The sequence below is a fragment of the Heterocephalus glaber genome, unplaced genomic scaffold (genome assembly GCF_053883595.1).
Source record: "Heterocephalus glaber isolate CG9 unplaced genomic scaffold, H.glaber_assembly_v1.0 deba00001481, whole genome shotgun sequence".
NCBI classification, from domain to species: domain Eukaryota; kingdom Metazoa; phylum Chordata; class Mammalia; order Rodentia; family Bathyergidae; genus Heterocephalus; species Heterocephalus glaber.
In genome coordinates, this window is record NW_028258317.1 from 18,867,041 (window position 1) to 18,885,384 (window position 18,344).

Consider the following 18,344-nt stretch of genomic DNA (forward strand, 5'->3'; position numbering starts at 1 on the left):
TCTTTTATTCTAAAGTCTGTCTCCTGATGACAGCATGTAATTGGATTTTATTTTTAATTTTATTCTGAGACAGGATTTTGTTAAACTGCCCAGGCTGGCCTCAAACTTGTGATCCTCCTGCCTTAGTTTCCCAAGTAGCTGGAATTACAAGTGTGTGTCACTGCATCCAGTTGTTTTGTTTTTTATCCCAAAATCAAAAGGTATCTGAAAAATACCTTTTGTTTAAGCCAGTCACATTCATTATTATTATTGATATAGTTGGATCTGTGTCTGCCATTTTTAGTTTTCTGTATCTTTTTTTTTTTTGGTAACAGGCATCAAATTTGGGTCCTTGTGCTTGCAAGGCAAGCGCCGGAACCACTGAGCTAAATCCCCGGGCTCACCTTATCTTTTTCTGTTGATCTTTTCTTTGGTACTGGAGATCGAATTCGGGACCTTGTGTTTACAAGGCAGGCAGCAGAACCACTGAGCTAAATCCCCGGCCCAATCTAATCTTCTTTTAATGCTTTCTTTTGCATTAAGTCAATATTTTCTAAAGAGTAACATTTTTTTATCCCTTTAATGATATTTTTCCATTACATTTTTTTCTTTTTTTTTTACTACATTTTTTGAGCTATTTTCTCAGTGACTGCTCTGAGGCTATGATCTTATTATCAAAATGGATTCTGGATTTTTTTTTTTTGGTACCGGGGATCGAACTCTGGACCTTGCACTTGCAAGGCGGGTGCCAGAACCACTGAGCTAAATCCCCAGCCCTGGATTCTGGATTTAAATCAGTGAAGGAGCTGTACTCCTATATAACTCTACTCTTCTCTCCTTTGTATTACTGATCGATTGATCTATCTATCTATCTATCTATCTATCTATCTATCTATCTATTTATATGTCCATCCAGTATTACAAACCAAATGCTACATTGCTATAATTTTATATAGCATTATGTCTACTAAAGAAGATAAGGAAAGATAGTAAGGATATATAGTTTGTTACACTGATCTTATTTACCATTTGTGTTTTTCCCCATTTGTTCCCGTGGGTCTCAGTAACATTTGATACAATTTCCTTATTCCAATACAACTTTGGTTCTATCCATCTCCTTTGTGCTGTTATTATGAAATATATTTGTAAGTTACAGGCCTAACGATATAATCATATACATACTATTTTATACATAAAATAGTTGCTTTTAAAATGAGTTGGGAGAAAAAACCCCAGCATTTATAGTCTTTTATAATTACATAGTTACTGGGGCAGGGATTTAATGCAGTGGTACTGCACCTGCCTCACCTGGCTCACAAATGCAAGGTCCTGAGTTTGATCCCCAGTACCCAGGTGGGGAGGGGAGTTACATAATTACCTTATTTTTTTTTTTATGTGCATTTGAGTTTCCAAAAGCGTTTACTTGTTTTTAGCCCACAGAACTTCCTTTAGTATTTATTGAATGGCAGATCTGCCTGCTAGCGATGAATTCTGTTTTTATGTTCATTTTTGAAAGACAGTTTTGCTGGATAAGATTCTTGGTGGTAGTCTTTTTCAGCACTCTGAATACCTCATCTGTGATAGCTAATTGTAATGTCAACTTGAATGGATTAAGAAATGGGTAGCAGATTAATGGGGCACAGTTCTGGATGACTGATGGGTAGGCTAAAAACTGAGGAGGGAAGACTGCCCTGGAAGCAGGCAGCTTGTAACCTGGAGAGAATAAAAATGGTAAGCCTTCCCTTTTGCTTCTTCTTGGGGCTAGCTCCTCTCTTCACCATTGCCTTTGGACATTTGTCTCTAGTTCCTTCCAGCTTCTGGCATACTCTTCAGCCTTCCAACACAGAATCTTTGGTGTTCCCATCAGTCTCTGCAGTGAGGTCCGAGCCTTGGACTTTGGACTGTAAGTCCTAGCTCTTCAGTGTGCAGATGGCCATTTTGCATTCTTCCACCCTGTTCAGCAGGTGGCCACTGTAAGACTACTTGGTAAATCCTTTATATATCTCATATATATATTTTATTTTAAACCCACTCCTCTGGTGAACCCTGATACTGACACACCATCCTACTGCTTTCTCTTTGTAATGTGTTCTCCACTATTTCTGATAAGGAACCCACTGTTAATCTTACAGAAATTCCCTTGTATATAATGAGTCATTTTTCTCTTGCTTTCAAGATTTTCTCCTTATTTTTAGCTTTCAGTATTTTTATTGCATATCTGGGTATGGATCTCTTTGTATTATTGATCCTACCAAAAATTCAGTGACCTTCTGGACATATATTTTCCAGTACATTTGAATTTTTTTATCTACTTATCTTCAAATATTTTTCTCTTCCTTTCAACTCTCCTTATATTCCTAGTACAGTATGTTAATGTGCTTAAAGGTGTCCCTGCTGGGTGTGGTGGCACATGCTTGTAATCTTAGCACTCAGGAGGCTAAGGCAGGAAGATTGTTAGTTTGAGGCCAGCCTGGGCTACATAATGAGTTCAAGGACAGTCTGAACCACATAAGGCGACACTGTCTTAAAAAACCAACCCCCTGCAAAAAAGTGTCCCATATTTTTTGAGGCTCTGTTTATTTTCTCTCTGTCATTTCTATCAGTTTATCTTCACATTCACTATCTTTCTTCTACCAGATGAAAACTACTGTTGAATTACTTTAAGAAATTTTTCATTTTAGTTATTGTACTTTCAACTCCAGAGTTTCTATTTTTTTAAAAATAAAACTCCCGGCCCGGGGATTTAGCTCAGTGGTTCCAGCGCCAAGGTCCCGAGTTCAATCCCCGGTACAAAAAAATTAAAAATAAATAAATAAATAAATAAATAAATAAATAAATAAATAAACAAACTGGCCAGGGATTTAGCTCAGTGGTTCTGCTGCCTGCCTTGCAACCACAAGGACCCGAGTTTGATCCCTGGTACCAAAAAAAATAAATAAAGTAAATAAAAAATAAAATAAAGCTCCCAGTTCTCTCTTTTTTTTTTTTGATATTTTCTTTTTTTTTTTGGTACTGGGGATCGAACTTGGGTCCTTGCGCTTGTGACGCAGGCAGCGGAACCACTGAGCTAAATCCCCAGTCTGATTCTGATATTTTCTATCTTCCTATCTTCCTTCACCTTTTTAAGCAGTTTTCCTTCAGTTCTTTGAGCATATTTATACAGAGTATGTAAAAGTCTCTGTTAAATCTGACATCTGTTTACTCTTACAGGCAATTTCTGTTGGCTACTTTTTTCCCTGTTTCTTTGCATATTTTTTTCTCCCTTGAAAACCAGACATTTTAGCTAATACAGCAACTCTGGATATTGCTTCTACTCTCACCACTGCTTGTTTTTGTTGTGGTCAGCTTGTTTATTTGTTTTATAATTTGGCTAAACCACCTTAGTGAAGTCAATTTTCCCTATGGCATGAAGCTGTTGGTATCACTTTTTTTTTTTTTTGTACCGGGGATTGAATTCAGGACCTCACACTAAGACAGGTGCTGTGCCACTGAGCTAAATCCCCAGCCTGTGGTATCACTTTTTGACAGCCTACCCTTGGGGGTGCACACATATCCTGAGATGACAGTAGTTTTAGCAGGGTTTTTTCTTTTGCATTGTGCAGTACATAATGATTACATTCCTTGTGGGGAGTTGGTACATATACATCTTAATTCTTTTCTCAACACCTTTCCTTCCTCCATCTCTTGATCCCCAGATCATTTGAGAAAGATCTATCTCCCTACTTTGTTTATCTATCTTTTATTTTGCTCTTTATTTACTCTGGATTTTTCATAATAGAGAAAAAAATGGAATACCTAAGCTTGTGTGCTTATTTATTAACATCATGGTCTCAAGGTGCATGTTTTCTTACAATGGGGTAGAGCCTCCATTCCAGAGTGAGGGCTGGGTAAAGGAGAAGAGCCACTAACCTCTCCATTGTACTCACCAGAAATTCAACCTCTTCAACTTGTAGTTGGAGGGATAAAACATGTTAATAGTCTATTCCCCTTAGTGAGGTATAATAATCACTGAATGGGGCTGAGGGGAGAGAAAGCCATGTCTTCTTTGCCACAACATCTTTTTTGTTGTTGTTGTTGCTGTAATGCAGACTGAAGCCAGGGCCCTTTGCACTGAGCTACATTCTGAGCCCTTTATTTTATTTTATTTTATTTTTTTGTACTGGGGATCGAACTCAGGACCTTTAGCTTGTGAGGCAGGCAGTGAACCACTGAGCTAAATCCTCGGCCATTGAGCCCTTTATTTTTTATTTTGAGACAGGGTTTCATTAAGTTGCTAAGTTGCCTGGCTAGGCTTAAACTTGTGATTTGCCTGCATCAGCTTCCCAGACTTCTGGCATTGGAGCATGTACCACCATGCCCAGCTTACACTCATCTTGAGTGGAGCTTTTGTTAAGCTGAAGGGAGAAGGGAGTGAATGGGTTGCAGCTCAAATGTCACACTCTTGCTGTTGCTTATCCAACTTTCAGTAGATTTTCTTTAATAAATATCTCTTAATTTGATGTAGGACAATTTCCAGAAACATTTTTTATTTTTATTTTTAAATTTTTTTTGGTACTGGGAATCGAAATCGGGTCCCTGTGCTTTCAAGGCAGGCGATGAAACTACTGAGCTAAATCCCCGGCCCATTTTTTGAGACAGGGTTTTACTATGTAGTTCAGGTTGGCCTTGCACTCAAGTGATCCTTTTGCCTCAGCCTCCCGAGGGCCACCATGCCTGGCTCAGAAACTTTAAATGGCTGCTTTTTGTTTTGTTTTTTTGTTTTTAATTACTGAGGATTGAACTCGGGACCGTGCCCTTGCAAGGCAGGCAGCGGAACCACTGAGCCCTGGTCCTAAATGGCTGCTTTTTAAACAGTTTTCTGCAGCTTTGCCTATTTTGCTAGAAAGCAGATCCACAGGGAGCCTCTTATGCCACCATCCTGAATGTAGAACTATACCCACCATGTCTTACATTGAAGCTGTAACTCTGGCATAAAAAATTCCTATTAGAAGAGATACTAAAAGACCTAAACAAGCTTTCTACAGACAGGCTAGGCCTGAACAAACTTGAATGAATCACTGCTACTACCAGCCACAGACTTATCTTCTTTAAGCTCCTCAGTCTAACTCAGCCTTAAGACTTTTATATAAAGCCAAGCATGGTGGCCCACACCTGTATCCTTACTACTCTGAGAGACTGAGACAGGAGATTGAAGTTTTGAACCAAACCTGGACAATTTATTGACTTAGAACCTGTCTCAAACTAAAAGATAAAAAAGAGAGCTAGGATTTACCAGTGAAAAGGCTGGGTTCAACCTCCATACCAAAACAAACAAAAACAATAAAAACATTTTACATGATTAAAAATCTGCTGGGTAATTGATAGGCCAAGTGCTCTAACACTGAGCTATACTTCAGCCCCTACTAAAATTTGCTGCTGTTTTTTGTGGTGCTAGGAATTAAACTCAGGACCTTGTGTATGCGAGGCAAGTGTTCTACCACTGAGCTATACTTTTAGACCATTACCAAAAATGCTAACAGTGTCAAGGATATTGTCCTACTCTTTCAGCTCTTTTAGCACACTAAAGATGGATAAAGTTTGCACTTCTAAATAGAAGAACCCTGATCCTTTTGCCTGAGTAAAATATATAAACACATTTTAAAATTTATTCACAAAGACAAAGCTGGACATTTCCCAAAGAATTTAGATTTCTAAGAGGTTAGGAAAATACTGACTAAAGGAATAGCTACAAGATATTAATTGAAAAAAAAAACCTAGATTATAATACACATGGCACAACTGCCTTTAGGAAAAATTAAGTTAGATATTTTTATTGTAAATATACAAGCATATAGGGCCGGGGATTTAGCTCAGTGGTTCCGCTGCCTGCCTCACAAGCGCAAGGTCCTGAGATCGATCCCCAGTACCAAAAAAAAAAAAAAGAAAGAAAATATAAAGGCGTATAAATACACAGAAGATTGCCTGGAAAACTCTCTGCTCCTCAGTAATTACCTCTGGTGGCAAAGAGGAAGAGGTGTTTGGAAGTAACTCAATTTTCTTCTGTGTATTTCCATATTGGTTGAAGTTTTCAATAATGACAGTGTACTACATTTTCATAAAAACCATTTTTTTTTCATAAAAAACATTTTTTATATATGTTTTGGGGGTTTTTGTTTTTTGGTACCAGGGATCAAACCCGGGTCCTTGTGCTTGCGCAGCAGGCCGTGAAACCACTGAGCTAAATCCCTGGCCCTTATAAAAACCATTTTTAAATTAAAGAAAACATTTAAAAACTAAAGTAAAATGAATAAATAAATAATCAATCTCCTTAGCTTAGTGGCAGAGAGCTTGTCTAGGACTGTGTGAGGCCCTGGGTTCTAACCCAGAACTGGAAAAAAAAAAGACCAAAACCAAAAAAACTGTTCAGGTAAAGCGGTTACATTATAATCCCTTGACGTGGTCATACCCTAAGCCCTGTTACTGACAGTTACTGCTCTTCTCTCGAGCAAGTCTCTTTGCATTACTCATTTTACATTTCTTTTTTCTTTCCTTTTCAATAGAATACCTAAGCCTTGGGGTAGGAAGGCTGGTCATTACATATGAAATTCTTAAAAAATTGACACGTCTACCATCCTTCATGACGTAGAAGTCATTTGCTTTCCATTTCACAGATAATTTTCATGGCAGGCAGAGAACCAAGAGATAATCAGTTTTCCTAAGGAAGCTATAACACATTAAAATATAAGAGAAGCCAGGCGTGGTGACGCATGCCTGTAATCCCAGCACTCAGGAGGCTAAGGCAGGAGGATCGCCACAAGTTTGAGGTCAGCCTGGGCTACATAGTGAGTTCAAGACCAGCTTGAACTGTATAGTGAGACTTTGTCTCGAAAACAAAACCAAACAAAACCAAAACAAAACCAAACAAAAACAGAGAGTATTCCCCCCTCTATATAATTTGAAATCAGACTGAGAAAAAGGAGTAAGGTACTCTAGTCATTCCTGCTGGGATGTAGAAAAAAATCTGAAATCTCTCCTTTCTATAAAATGGAAACCAAACTTAAGAGTCTAGTTTTATTTAAGATGCAAGATTAGTTACAGGAATACCTTTCTAAGATTTTTTTTTTTTTTTTGGTACCGGGGATTGAACTTAGGACCTCATGCTTGCCAGGCAGACACTGTACCACTGAGCTACATTCCCAGCCCAGGAATACCTTTCTTTTTTTTTTTTTTTGATAACCAGGGATCAAACTCAGGACCTTGCGCTTGCAAGACAGGCGCAGTGCCACTGAGCTAAATCCCTGGCCCCAGGAATACCTTTCTTATTCAGCCTAAATTGCCTTTGAACACTCACTACAAAGAGAAGTTGCGAAGTCACTGCAAAATTGCCCACATATATCCGCCAAAGACTAAGTTAGACAGGCTCTGTAAGAAACTCAGACTAGGGCTGGGGATTTAGCTCAGTGGTTCTGGCACCCGCCTTGAAAGCGCAAGGTCCTGAGTTCGATCCCCGGTACCAACTCAGACTATTATCTAATTGCAATGGAAGCCACTAATAAGAAAACAAGGAGTGATTAAAGGTAGGCTGGCACACTAAAAGGACTGACAAGGAAATAACAAAAAGCTTTAACAAGCATAACAAACAATGCAAACTGCCCACTGGTATGGGGCAACTAGCTTGAGAAACTGCACCAGGCCCTGAGGGCCTCACTGTATCAAGTTTAATAGAGTAACAAGTTCATGAAAAGGATGACTGAATCAACAAGAGGAAAGAAATTCAGTAACCTCTGTTTAGAAAATGTAAATTCTAGAAAAGTATTCATCCAAAGTGATGCTCAAAAGGCATTACCTCAGCTACATGGGAAATGGCTATAAAGAATGACACTGTTTGGTCTCAATGGCTCAAATATCATTGTAGTCCTTAAAACATCTCATCCACAGTTATTTTAGCATGTTCTAATTATAGGAAAAGGCATTTAAACACTTGCTGAACCCTGGATTAGTAAAAGAAAATATGGTATTTGTTGTAGAGTGTTAATCCCTCAAGGAGTAGTATCTCATCACAGTTGTCCACAGTTGGCAGAAAAATACCTGAACTGGAGAGATCACTTGGGCAACTGAATATTTTCATAAGTATATTTAGAGGAAGACAAAAAATACATATACAAACTTGATCATAATGATTAGAAGAACCTTTGATAGTATAACCTCTTTATTTTGCTGAAGCATTATTGCTGCCAAACATTTATTTACACGAACACTTCTAAAGCCAACTTTATGCCAACTAATTACCTGAGGAGCCACAAGGCAGAGGCTTGCCACACACTTTTCCGCATGAAGGGACAGGATCCATGCATGTTTTCCGACCACTACTTCCAAGTTCTAGCAATTGGCTGAGAGGAGTTTGGCCACAAGGGCAAAAGCGTACCAGGTAGGGGAGCCGTGGGCAAGGCTGGCAGGGTTGAGGGTGGCACACTTGAGAACACGTATGGTTCCCACATTTCAAGTCCCTGTAAAAACAAACAAACAAACAAACCATTAGACTATTACATAATTGTTGCATAAAACACAGCTTTATTCTAACCGAAAAAAATGTAAAACCTTACTTGCCACATATCTTTAAACAGCTGAAGTCCCCGAATCCATCAGACTTTCCTGTATCTGTTCCACATAAAACATCTCGAGGGGTGCTGCCACAGTAGCATACTTGAGGACACAATTTCAAAATCAACAGATTAGTAACTTGTATCTGTTCTTAATATATTTTTAACAATCTATAAGAAAACACAAAATGCAGCCAGTAGGGTGGTGAATGCCTGTAATCTCAGCACTCTGGAAGGCTGAGGCAGGAGGAGTACAAGTTTAAGTGTAGCTTGGCAACTTAAGAGACTTAGTGATACCTTGCCTCAAAATAAAAAATGGGCTGGGAATGTAGGACATTGAGAAGGTCCTGGGTTCAATCCCCATTAATGCAGAGGGAAGAGAAAAAATAAAACCCAAAATCTCTTCACAGAACTGCTGATCAGATTTGATGCAGAAATTAGTGTGGTTTATATACCAGCTCGAAGATCCAAGAGCTGACTACAGGAATAAACATAAAAGCCCTTGTTAAACTGCCAATGCCTCATTAGGGCCTCCACAGCACATCATGAGAACAGCATTCAGATGAAGCAACCCCTAAATTATGTAGAGTACTATCTGGTCCATAAGGCCATGGTGGAACATCCTGGGTTGTGTGTGAGGCTCCCTGGGGAGATGTCAAAGGGTATGGACAAGATAAACTGGTAAAAGTGATAGAGGGGTTGAACCTGGATCCCCATCCTCACATCAACACAAGCAGCATAGATTGGATGCTTTTATACTGGAATTCACACAAAATGGATAAGAAAACGTCCTTGCTACTAAAAGTACTTAAATTATCATGACAGCATAAAATCCTTAATTATTTGTATACCACTGTTAAATTTAAAGAAGTCATGTCTGAGTATTCATACTGAGTAAAAATGTCTCGAGTACTTTGAAGGGCTGGAGGTATAGCTTAGTGGTAGAGTGCTTGCCTAGCATCCAATCCCCAGTATCTCAAAATAAGAACAAAAAAATCTCATTCATCCAATAAAGATGTATCAGATGAATTAATATAGATATAGGAAAAAAATTCACATTTGTGGAATCAATGAATTGGTAAAAACTCCTAGCAACTGGGACTTCCTGCAAGCAGGCTTTTCTTTGCAAAGTTTCTGCTCACACAGCACAGAGCCTTTTTCCAGAGGTAATGAGCAGAAAGCTGTTAAGAGTTAAGGGTAAGAAAATTATGACAATAAAAACAAAATAGAGCCCTTGGTCAATCAGGAAATAATTAGTGTAATACTAAAAAGCTTTGTTATACTTAGGCACAAGTTGGAATCAACAGGGTCAGTCACAGATGGTTGGATACTACTAAGGAACCAAAGACAGTCTGGAGGAAGAACTCTGTTGCCTGCCTTAGTATGTTCAGCATTTTATCCACACATGAATGAACACCTCAAAGGAATGCTTATTAAATCTCTACATAAGGCTGAATGGGATGCTAGAAGAATTACCATTTGAGAAGATAAACTAATGCGTGGCCAAAATACTTTGTAGATATTTAACATCTACAGAAAAACTAAAAAAGTGATGGAGATGAAGCTCATGGCAGAGGCCCTAGGTTCAATCCCCAGTATCAAAGAGAGAGAGAGAGAGACAGAGAGAGAGAGAGAGACAGAGAGAGAGAGAGAGAGAGAGAAAGGAAAGGAAAGAAAAGAAAAGAAACACACAGTATTTTTTTTTTAAATTTTTTAAAATGTTTTGGTACTGGGGATCGAACTCAGGTCCCTGCCCTTGCACAGCAGGCAGCGAAACCACTGAGTTAAATCCCCGGCCCCAGCACAGTATTTATTTATCTATCCTTCCTCCAGTTGAGGAATATTTTGGTTTTCTGGTTTGGGGCTCTTATGAATACATATCCCTATAAAGCCTTTTTATGACTCAGGTACATAGGTCATAGGATACACAGGTTTACTTTTTTTTTGGTACTGGGGATCAAACTCGGGTCCTTGCGCTTGCACAGCAGGCGGCGAAATCACTGAGCTAAATCCCCGGCCCCACAGGTTTACTTTTATAAAAAACCGCCAGCCTTGTCTAAAATGGTTGTACCATTTTACACACCTGCCAGCAACGTATGAGAATTCCAGTTGTTCTAACCTTGCCAACATTTGGTCATTATTTTTATTTTAGCTGTTCTATTAATTGTAAACAGGTTCTTCACTATGGGTTTGGATTTTTCCCCCTTCCCCTTGATCCTCCTTCCTCACTGTGGATTTTTGAAAAAGTTTTACTGCAATACAATTTACATACTATGTAGTTCCAGAAAGGTCCACTGGCACTGCCAGCTGGTATGCACACCACTTACCCTGGTTCAGTATGATCCGACAAGGCTGGCACTGACCCCCATGGCACAGCTCAGCACAGTGGTGCTGACCACAGTTCAAAACGTTTTCACATGGGTTAGAACAGTGGACTGAGACAGCCTGACCACAGCGAACTGTGTGCCTGTAAAGATAGTAAAGACGTCACCTGTCTAAAAGTTTCTGTTGCATAGCTAAATGAACACTGAAGCCCAAACCTTCCCCTCAGAACCTACTGACCCTCTCTCAACATTGCTGCCCCTTTTTCCTACGTTTCCTTCCTCAAATTCTTATTTCCTTAATTACTCCCCCTTCACTTTCTTCTTTCTCCTTTGTTGTTGTTTTTATATCCTAACCTGTCTTTCTCTCCCTTATTTTCTCATCAGTGAGAAATTGAAAGCTATTTTAGAGAATTTGTTCTATGTGATCTCATCCAAGTTCCATGAAGCAGCATGTGGTGGGAGAAAAGAGCCCTGGAGTGAGAGGCTAGATGATCCCCAGATTATAGTCCTAGTTTTGCCTAGAGCTCCCACCTTACAGATTGGGGAAGAAAGGTACCCAGCTCTGACATAGATTGAAAACACAATAACCTTGTCCTGGGACCAGCATGTTGGACATTTTATACTGCTATATTACTAGATATGTCTTTGATTCAGAGTGGGGAATCATCCTAGCTTTGTTCTTATAAACATGCTAATTTTGCAGACGTATTAGCTTTTCGACACTGTCTTTAGGTCTCTTTCTAGGGTTTAATATTTGGAGTCTACTCTCCTGCAATGAGTTTTATTCCATCCCTTAATCATGTCAATGACATATTTTGTTTTAAAAGTCACTTTTAGGACGTGGATTTAGCTCAGTGGCACTGTGCCTGTCTTGCAAGCTCAAGGTCCTGAGTTTGATCCCCGGTACTGGAAAAAAAAAAAGTCACTTTTAGCTTGGTGTTGTGGCACATCCCTATAATCTTAGCTACTCAGAAGGCTGAGGCAGGAAGATCGTGACTTTGAAGATAGCATGGGCAAAATAACAAGACCCTATCTCAAAAACAGCGAGACCCTGGTCCGGGGATTTAGCTCAGTAGCACCGTGCCCACCTCACAAGTGCAAGGTCATGAGTTTGATCCCTGGTACCACAAAAAAAAAAAAAAAAAGATAACTAAATGAAATAAAGTAAAAATAAAGTCACTGTTCTAATACATAGATGATCGGTGTACAGATGATCAGCATAATGGCTACCATCAGGCTATTTATTATACAACCATATGCCCAGCACCGTGGCTAACATCAACTTCTTGAGATACACTATTATTTCAATTTTATGATAAGAAGAATGAGACGCCACAAGATTGTACAACTTGCCCAGGATCAACAAACAAGTTATGCAATAGACCCCAGATCCGATCTTCTGACTCAGAATGCTTGCATGTGTCTCACATGTGTAAATACTGAACAGTTTTTCTGGTGTGAAAAACTAAAAGTGTAAATAAGGATCAAAATGTATAACTGATAATGTGAAATAGGAAGAAAAGATCTAAAGGAGTAGAGGAAGTGGGAGGGGTAGGGGAAAGGAAAGAAGGGAAAAGAAAAAATATGAGAAAAGGAAAAAATGGAAACAAAATCTTTGTAAATAGGGATGGGTGGAGAGGGTGAAGGGAGGGCAGGGGAATGGGGAAAAAATAATAACCAAGATACATCATGTAAAGGTACAAGACCCCAGTGATGAAAATAACTGTACTATATACCTAAAATGTACCAATAAACTTAAAAAAAAATGCTTGCATGTGTCTTGTAGGCCACACTGCTACAAAAGCACATCCCTGAGTATGTGCATGATCTCATTTTGTCTCAGGGTTGAGAAATCATTTTAAGATCTTCCTGGGCCTTACAGGCACTCCATAGCCATCAGTGGTCCTTGCACTGAAGATGCAGGAGAACTTACATTATAAGGGGGCAGGATTACTGCAGTTACTTATTCTTTCACGCAACAATATTCACTGAAAAATCTCCTAGATGCCAGACACTATGCTAGGCACAGAAAAAAAGGTGCCTGCCTCTTGGACCTTAATAAGCCTGGGCTCACCTCCTGGCATTGTTACCCATTGGAGAGGTTAAGAGGACCAGGGATTTAGCTCAGTGGTGCCGCTGCCTTTCTCACAAGCGCAAGGTCCTGAGTTCGATCCCAGGTACCAAAAAAAAAGTAAGACTGGCATTTTAGGGACTGGGGATTTAGTTCAGTGGTTCTGGTGACTGCCTTGCATGTGCAAGGTCCTGAGTTCAATCCCCGGAACCAAAAAACAAAATCACACCTTGTAGAGAGGTTAAGAAAATTCTTGTCACTTTGGCATTTCACTGAATGGGTAATTTTACAATCTCACTGTGCATACAACTTCTTAATCACCTATAAGGTTGTAAAACAGGATTAGCAACATAAATAAACTACTATTATAAAACAGTCCCACAGTTGGCCCTCCATATCAGTTCCGCTCTCACAGATTCAACCAAGAGCAGGTAATTTTTTAAACAACTGTATCCGTACTGAACATGTTAAGATTTGTCTTTATTCCCTAAACAATATAATTTAACAGTTTATTTACATGATATTTACATTGTATTAGATAATATGAGTAATGCAGAGATGATTTAAAGTACACAGGAGAATATATGTAGGTTATATGCAAATACCACACCATTTTGTACAAGGGACTGAGCATCTGGAACCAATCCCCCATGGATGCCATAGGATCATTTTACTACACTTGCCACTTATTTATATCCACTAATTAATCTTTTGTTTTGGAAATTCACAAGTAAATCATGCATTTACTTCTAAAGAAGACTGAAGTCTTGTTTAGAGTACAATTTTAACTTTACCTGGTTCGTCCACATTCACATGTTTTAGTCATAAAGGCAGGGCAGGGTGGGCACGGTCCAGGATGGCAGAGACTAAAAAAGAAAGGCTACAGTGAATAAATCATACCCTGTACCCAAACCAGAACAAATCCGCTCCAACTGGGCCCTATTATGAATATGGCAACAAATAAACCTACTATGAAATGTTTTAGCATTTCTCTAAATCTTAGCAACTTATCAAGATCCTATCTCAAAAAAAAAATCAAAAAGGGCTGGGGATGTAGCTCAATGTGATGGCTCTAGGTTCAATCTCCGGTACCTACAAAAATAAAGAAACAGGATTAAAAGTTCCAGCCCAGCATGGGCAACTTCACAAGACCCTGCTTCATAATAAAAAATGATAGTGCATACCTGTAATCCCAGCACTTCGGAAGCTGAGGCAGGAGAATCACTGAGAGTTTTAGGGCAGCCTAGGCTACATAGTGAGTTCAAGAGCAGCCTGAACTGTATAGTGAGACCTTGTCTCCAAATTAATTAATTAATTGAAAGGGGTAGTGGTAGTGATATAGTTCAGTGTACAGCCCCTGGCTTCAATCTCCAGTACCACAAAAAGAGAAGAAAAAAAAAAAAAATCAAGCCAGGCCTGGTGGTGCACACCTATAATCCCAGCACTGGCTGGCTGAGGGAGGAGATTGAGAGTTCAAGGCCAGCCTGGTCTACACAGTAAAACCCCATCTAAAAAAGAAAAACCAAAAACAAACAAAATACCCAAACCATGACATTAATTCTTATCTTAGGACATTTAATCAGAAAACTAAAGCCCAAGTCAAAATACTGGTTTTATTTGGGTGTGAGAAAGATGACATTTTCAAATATGGCACTGGCCCACTTACAGCAGTCTGTGAGAGATAAAAACAGCTTGCCACTCAGGTGACTGGCAGAATGCCCAACAGAGTCCTGTACAAGATCAGATTCTGAGCAAAATAATAGAGCTCAAAGCTACTAGACCCATAAGAAGTACAGTCCTTTTCAGCTAATGAAGCAATCATCAGGCAATGGGCTAACCATGGGAACAGTAAGAAGGTGACATGAAGGGTGGCATGCTGGTAAGCAACAAAGGGAGAGAAGGAAGAGGTAAGTCTACTCAGATCTCTGAGTAGAATGCTTTTTATAGGAACTATATTACAGAAACCAGCAGGAAAAAAACTTACAAAAAAACTTTGAATTTGTACATTCAAACAAATAATACCCTCTTCAAAGCAGACAACCTAGCAAATCACACAGTAGCTCAAAAATACATTTTGGGAGCTTTTATAATAACTTTTTTTTTAAAGAGCGAATTTTAAGTGATGGCAAAGTACAATCCCTTGGGAATTAAAAGGCAACCTGAAGCAAATCTAATTAATCCCTTTGGTAACAGAATTTTATGTAAAAAGTAAAAAACAAAAACAACACAGGTGCCTATAATGTAGTCTGGCTGGGATGATGATGATTACCATACTAAGGACTGAACCCAGAGCCTTAGCACTGAGCTCCACCTCTAGCCCTATTTATTTATTTAGGTACCAGGGATCGAACTTGGGACCTTTTCCTTTCCAGGCACGCGCTGGAACCACTGAGCTAAATCCCCGGCCCTTTATTTATTTATTTATTTATTTAGGTACTGGGGATCGAACTCGGGTCCTTGCACTTGTGCAGCAGGTGGCAAAACCACTGAACTAAATCCCCAGACCCTTTATTTTTTATTTTGATACAAGAGTCTTATAAGTCACTAAGGTTGCCCAGGCTGGATTCCAAATTGCAATCTTCCTACTTGAGCCTCCCAGAGTGCTGAGCTTACAGGTGTGCACCACCATGCCCAGCTTGGGATTTCTAGCTTTATATATGACTCCTAAACCTGAGAACTCTTTTTTTTTTTTTGGTACCAGGGATCAAACTCAGGACCTTGTGCTTACAAGGCAGGCTCGGTGCCACTGAGCTAAATCTCCACCCCCCTGAGAACTCTTTTAAGTAAGGTTTGAACATTGGAAACAATCCAGGAATAAGAGCCTAAGTCTTCTAAGGTGAACTTTATTGACAAAAAGTCTTAGACATACATTTAGGCAGGTCTCCTAAAAGATGAATGTGATTATACAACAGTTATATTTCACATGATATGGCTCAATCCCTTCAGGTAAAACAATTTAAATAATTTTAAATGATAGATAAACTGTGGGGCAGGTATGGGTGACTCCAAGTAATTTCAAACGTCCCTGAGGTCTCAACTCAATCCCAGGTTTTCTTAACCTTTTAAACAATGGTTTGCAATGCTGGCTATATACTGGATCCTTTCTGGGGGGGAGGGGGGCAGTACTGGGTATTGAACCCACAGCCTTCACTGAGATACATCTCCAGCTCTTGTTTTTTATTTTGAGATAGGGTCTCACTAAGTCGATAAGTTGCTTAGGTAGGTTTGAACTTGCAATCCTCCTGCCTAAGCCTCCTGGAATGCAACGATTACAAGCATGCACCACCACATGTGCCTACATCTAGAGTTTCACCCACTCCCACAGGTTGTGATTGTTTTACCCACTTCCACAGATTGAATTGCTCTGAGACAGAGCCTCAGTACTGGTGTTTTTAAATGTTCCCTAACTGATTTCAATAACCAGCCAGGATTGAGAACCACTGCTCTAGAGGATTTTATGACCTAACCCAAAATAGAGGAAAAGGACAACTGAGGCTTCTGAGTTCTGGTAAGTAAGAGACACACAAAGCTTTGTCTGAGACCTGGAAAGAATTGTTGGGGAATGGACTTTAGCAACGTCTAGAGTCCTTACAGGAGTAAAAGAGTTTCCAGGCCAAATGTAGGATTTCCAGAGCCACAAAAGAACAGGTCATAATGTACTCATTCCTTCAGACATGGTGTTTACTACTTGATCCGCATGACTTCTGATGTTCTCTGGTAGTCACGATAAAAATGCCAGCTAGTTAATTTAAGAAATGAGTCCCTGAGGAAGGAGTCAATTGGAGAGAGGCAGCTAACTGCTCAGCAAACCACAGGCCATGCTCTTTAGCCCAGTCTGAAACAACTCTACCCCACTGACCACTCCTTGGCACCACTACTATCTTCCCTTGACCACAGGTCCCAGGTCAAATATTTACCTCAGCTCAATATTTACCTCAGCAGAAGCACTGAGATAACATTCTTATGTCTGTTTTGCTCTTGGATTTGTGTAATAAAGCAAGAAATAACCATTTTTTGACCATTTGGCAGATTCGGTACCAAACCTCCTAGATGCATTCATTTAATTTTCATAAAACTCACATAATAAGTAGTATTATTCCCATAATTATTATTTTATAGATGTACAAATTTAGGCTTAGAGAAGTTATGTAACGTACTAGGTCACAAAACTATTTAAGTAATTCAAACCTAAGATTTAAATCTTTATCTGAGATCAAAATCTAAAGAAATTTATTTGTAACTGATCAACTATTTCTCTATGACTACATTTCTCTTATTATTTAGAAGCAGAATGGATACTTTTTAAAGCTGGCTATTTATTAGAGGTCAAAGATTCATATCCTAAAAATACTATCAGATAGGATGCTACACAACTGCCTTTCCCCCCAACATCAAAGACTGTCCCATATACTCTCTTGGACCTAGCACTGGAGGATAAAATAGCTAAGTCTTATTTCTTTTTAAAAGGCAGCACTGTAATATAGTGAAAAGAGGGCTGGCTTTGGAAATCCTAGCTCCACCACATCCCAATACTGATGCTGGGCAGGATGCTTGACCTTTCTGAGCCTCATATGTAAAGTGGAGATGATAAATACATTATCACTTGGTTGTGGTAAGAATTCAACAAATTAACTCATGTAGAGTGCCTGATATAGAGTGATGCACAGTAAAGGGTACCACATCACCCTCCACCCTGTTCTGTCACATGGTAACCAATTATGTGTACACACAGCCACCAGCAAACATGTGCACTAGGAATCCCCAGATGTTCAGCTTTTCCAACTTACAGATTACAGGAATGTGGGCAATCCTGGCCAGGCTGTTTCCTTCTACAGACCTCACCACAACTATGTGGAATTTCATTTCTGCTCCATTCAGGATTCTTTACCTTGCCTAAAACATATGAGATCAATGTCAATGCTACAAATTTCAACCATATCCTTGACTTCAATGAAATAGTACAGTATATAGCTAGCTAACATGAAACTTAAGTGTGGTTTTCATTAATTACTTCAACAAACGCATTATCTCACATCCTAAAACAAAAAAAACCTTCCAGCTAGGCATAGTGAGTTCAAGGTCAGCCTGAACTACATAGCGAGACCCTGTCTCAAAAAACTAAAACCAAAACAAAATGAAAAGGTTCTCTGAGTATGATAAATCATAAATTCTACATTACCTGTGAAAAATGTCATTTTACTTACAAAAATGTAATTTTCACTAATGAATACATTTAATCTAAGATCAATACCTACTAGATCAAACTTTCGGCTTGATAAATATCTACAGTAAAGATCAGAAGGAAATAAGGGAAGAAAAGTATTGGGGTAAAGGGGAGAGGAGGAGGTTTTCTGTAAGATAGAATGGATATAAAGCTCCTATACAGTAGGA

The 18,344-nt window shown here is 39.2% G+C and overlaps 1 protein-coding gene across 10 annotated transcripts in view; it reads right to left on the minus strand.

Annotated features, from left to right (window-relative positions):
• Nfx1 (nuclear transcription factor, X-box binding 1) overlaps positions 1–18,344 on the minus strand; it is a 64,562-nt gene that overhangs the window by 26,033 nt on the left and 20,185 nt on the right. For all 10 annotated transcript variants that reach the window (XR_015440032.1, XM_087183779.1, XM_004838401.4 and 7 more), the window contains 5 exons: positions 17,741–17,846; positions 13,748–13,819; positions 10,886–11,025; positions 8,562–8,661; positions 8,248–8,465 (listed from right to left, as the gene is read on the minus strand). Coding sequence is in view for 9 of the 10 variants with exons in the window: in XM_087183779.1 (XP_087039905.1) it covers positions 8,248–8,465; positions 8,562–8,661; positions 10,886–11,025; positions 13,748–13,819; positions 17,741–17,846 (636 nt within the window). In the remaining variant the exon portion in view is untranslated. The remainder of the gene's footprint in view (positions 1–8,247; positions 8,466–8,561; positions 8,662–10,885; positions 11,026–13,747; positions 13,820–17,740; positions 17,847–18,344) is intronic.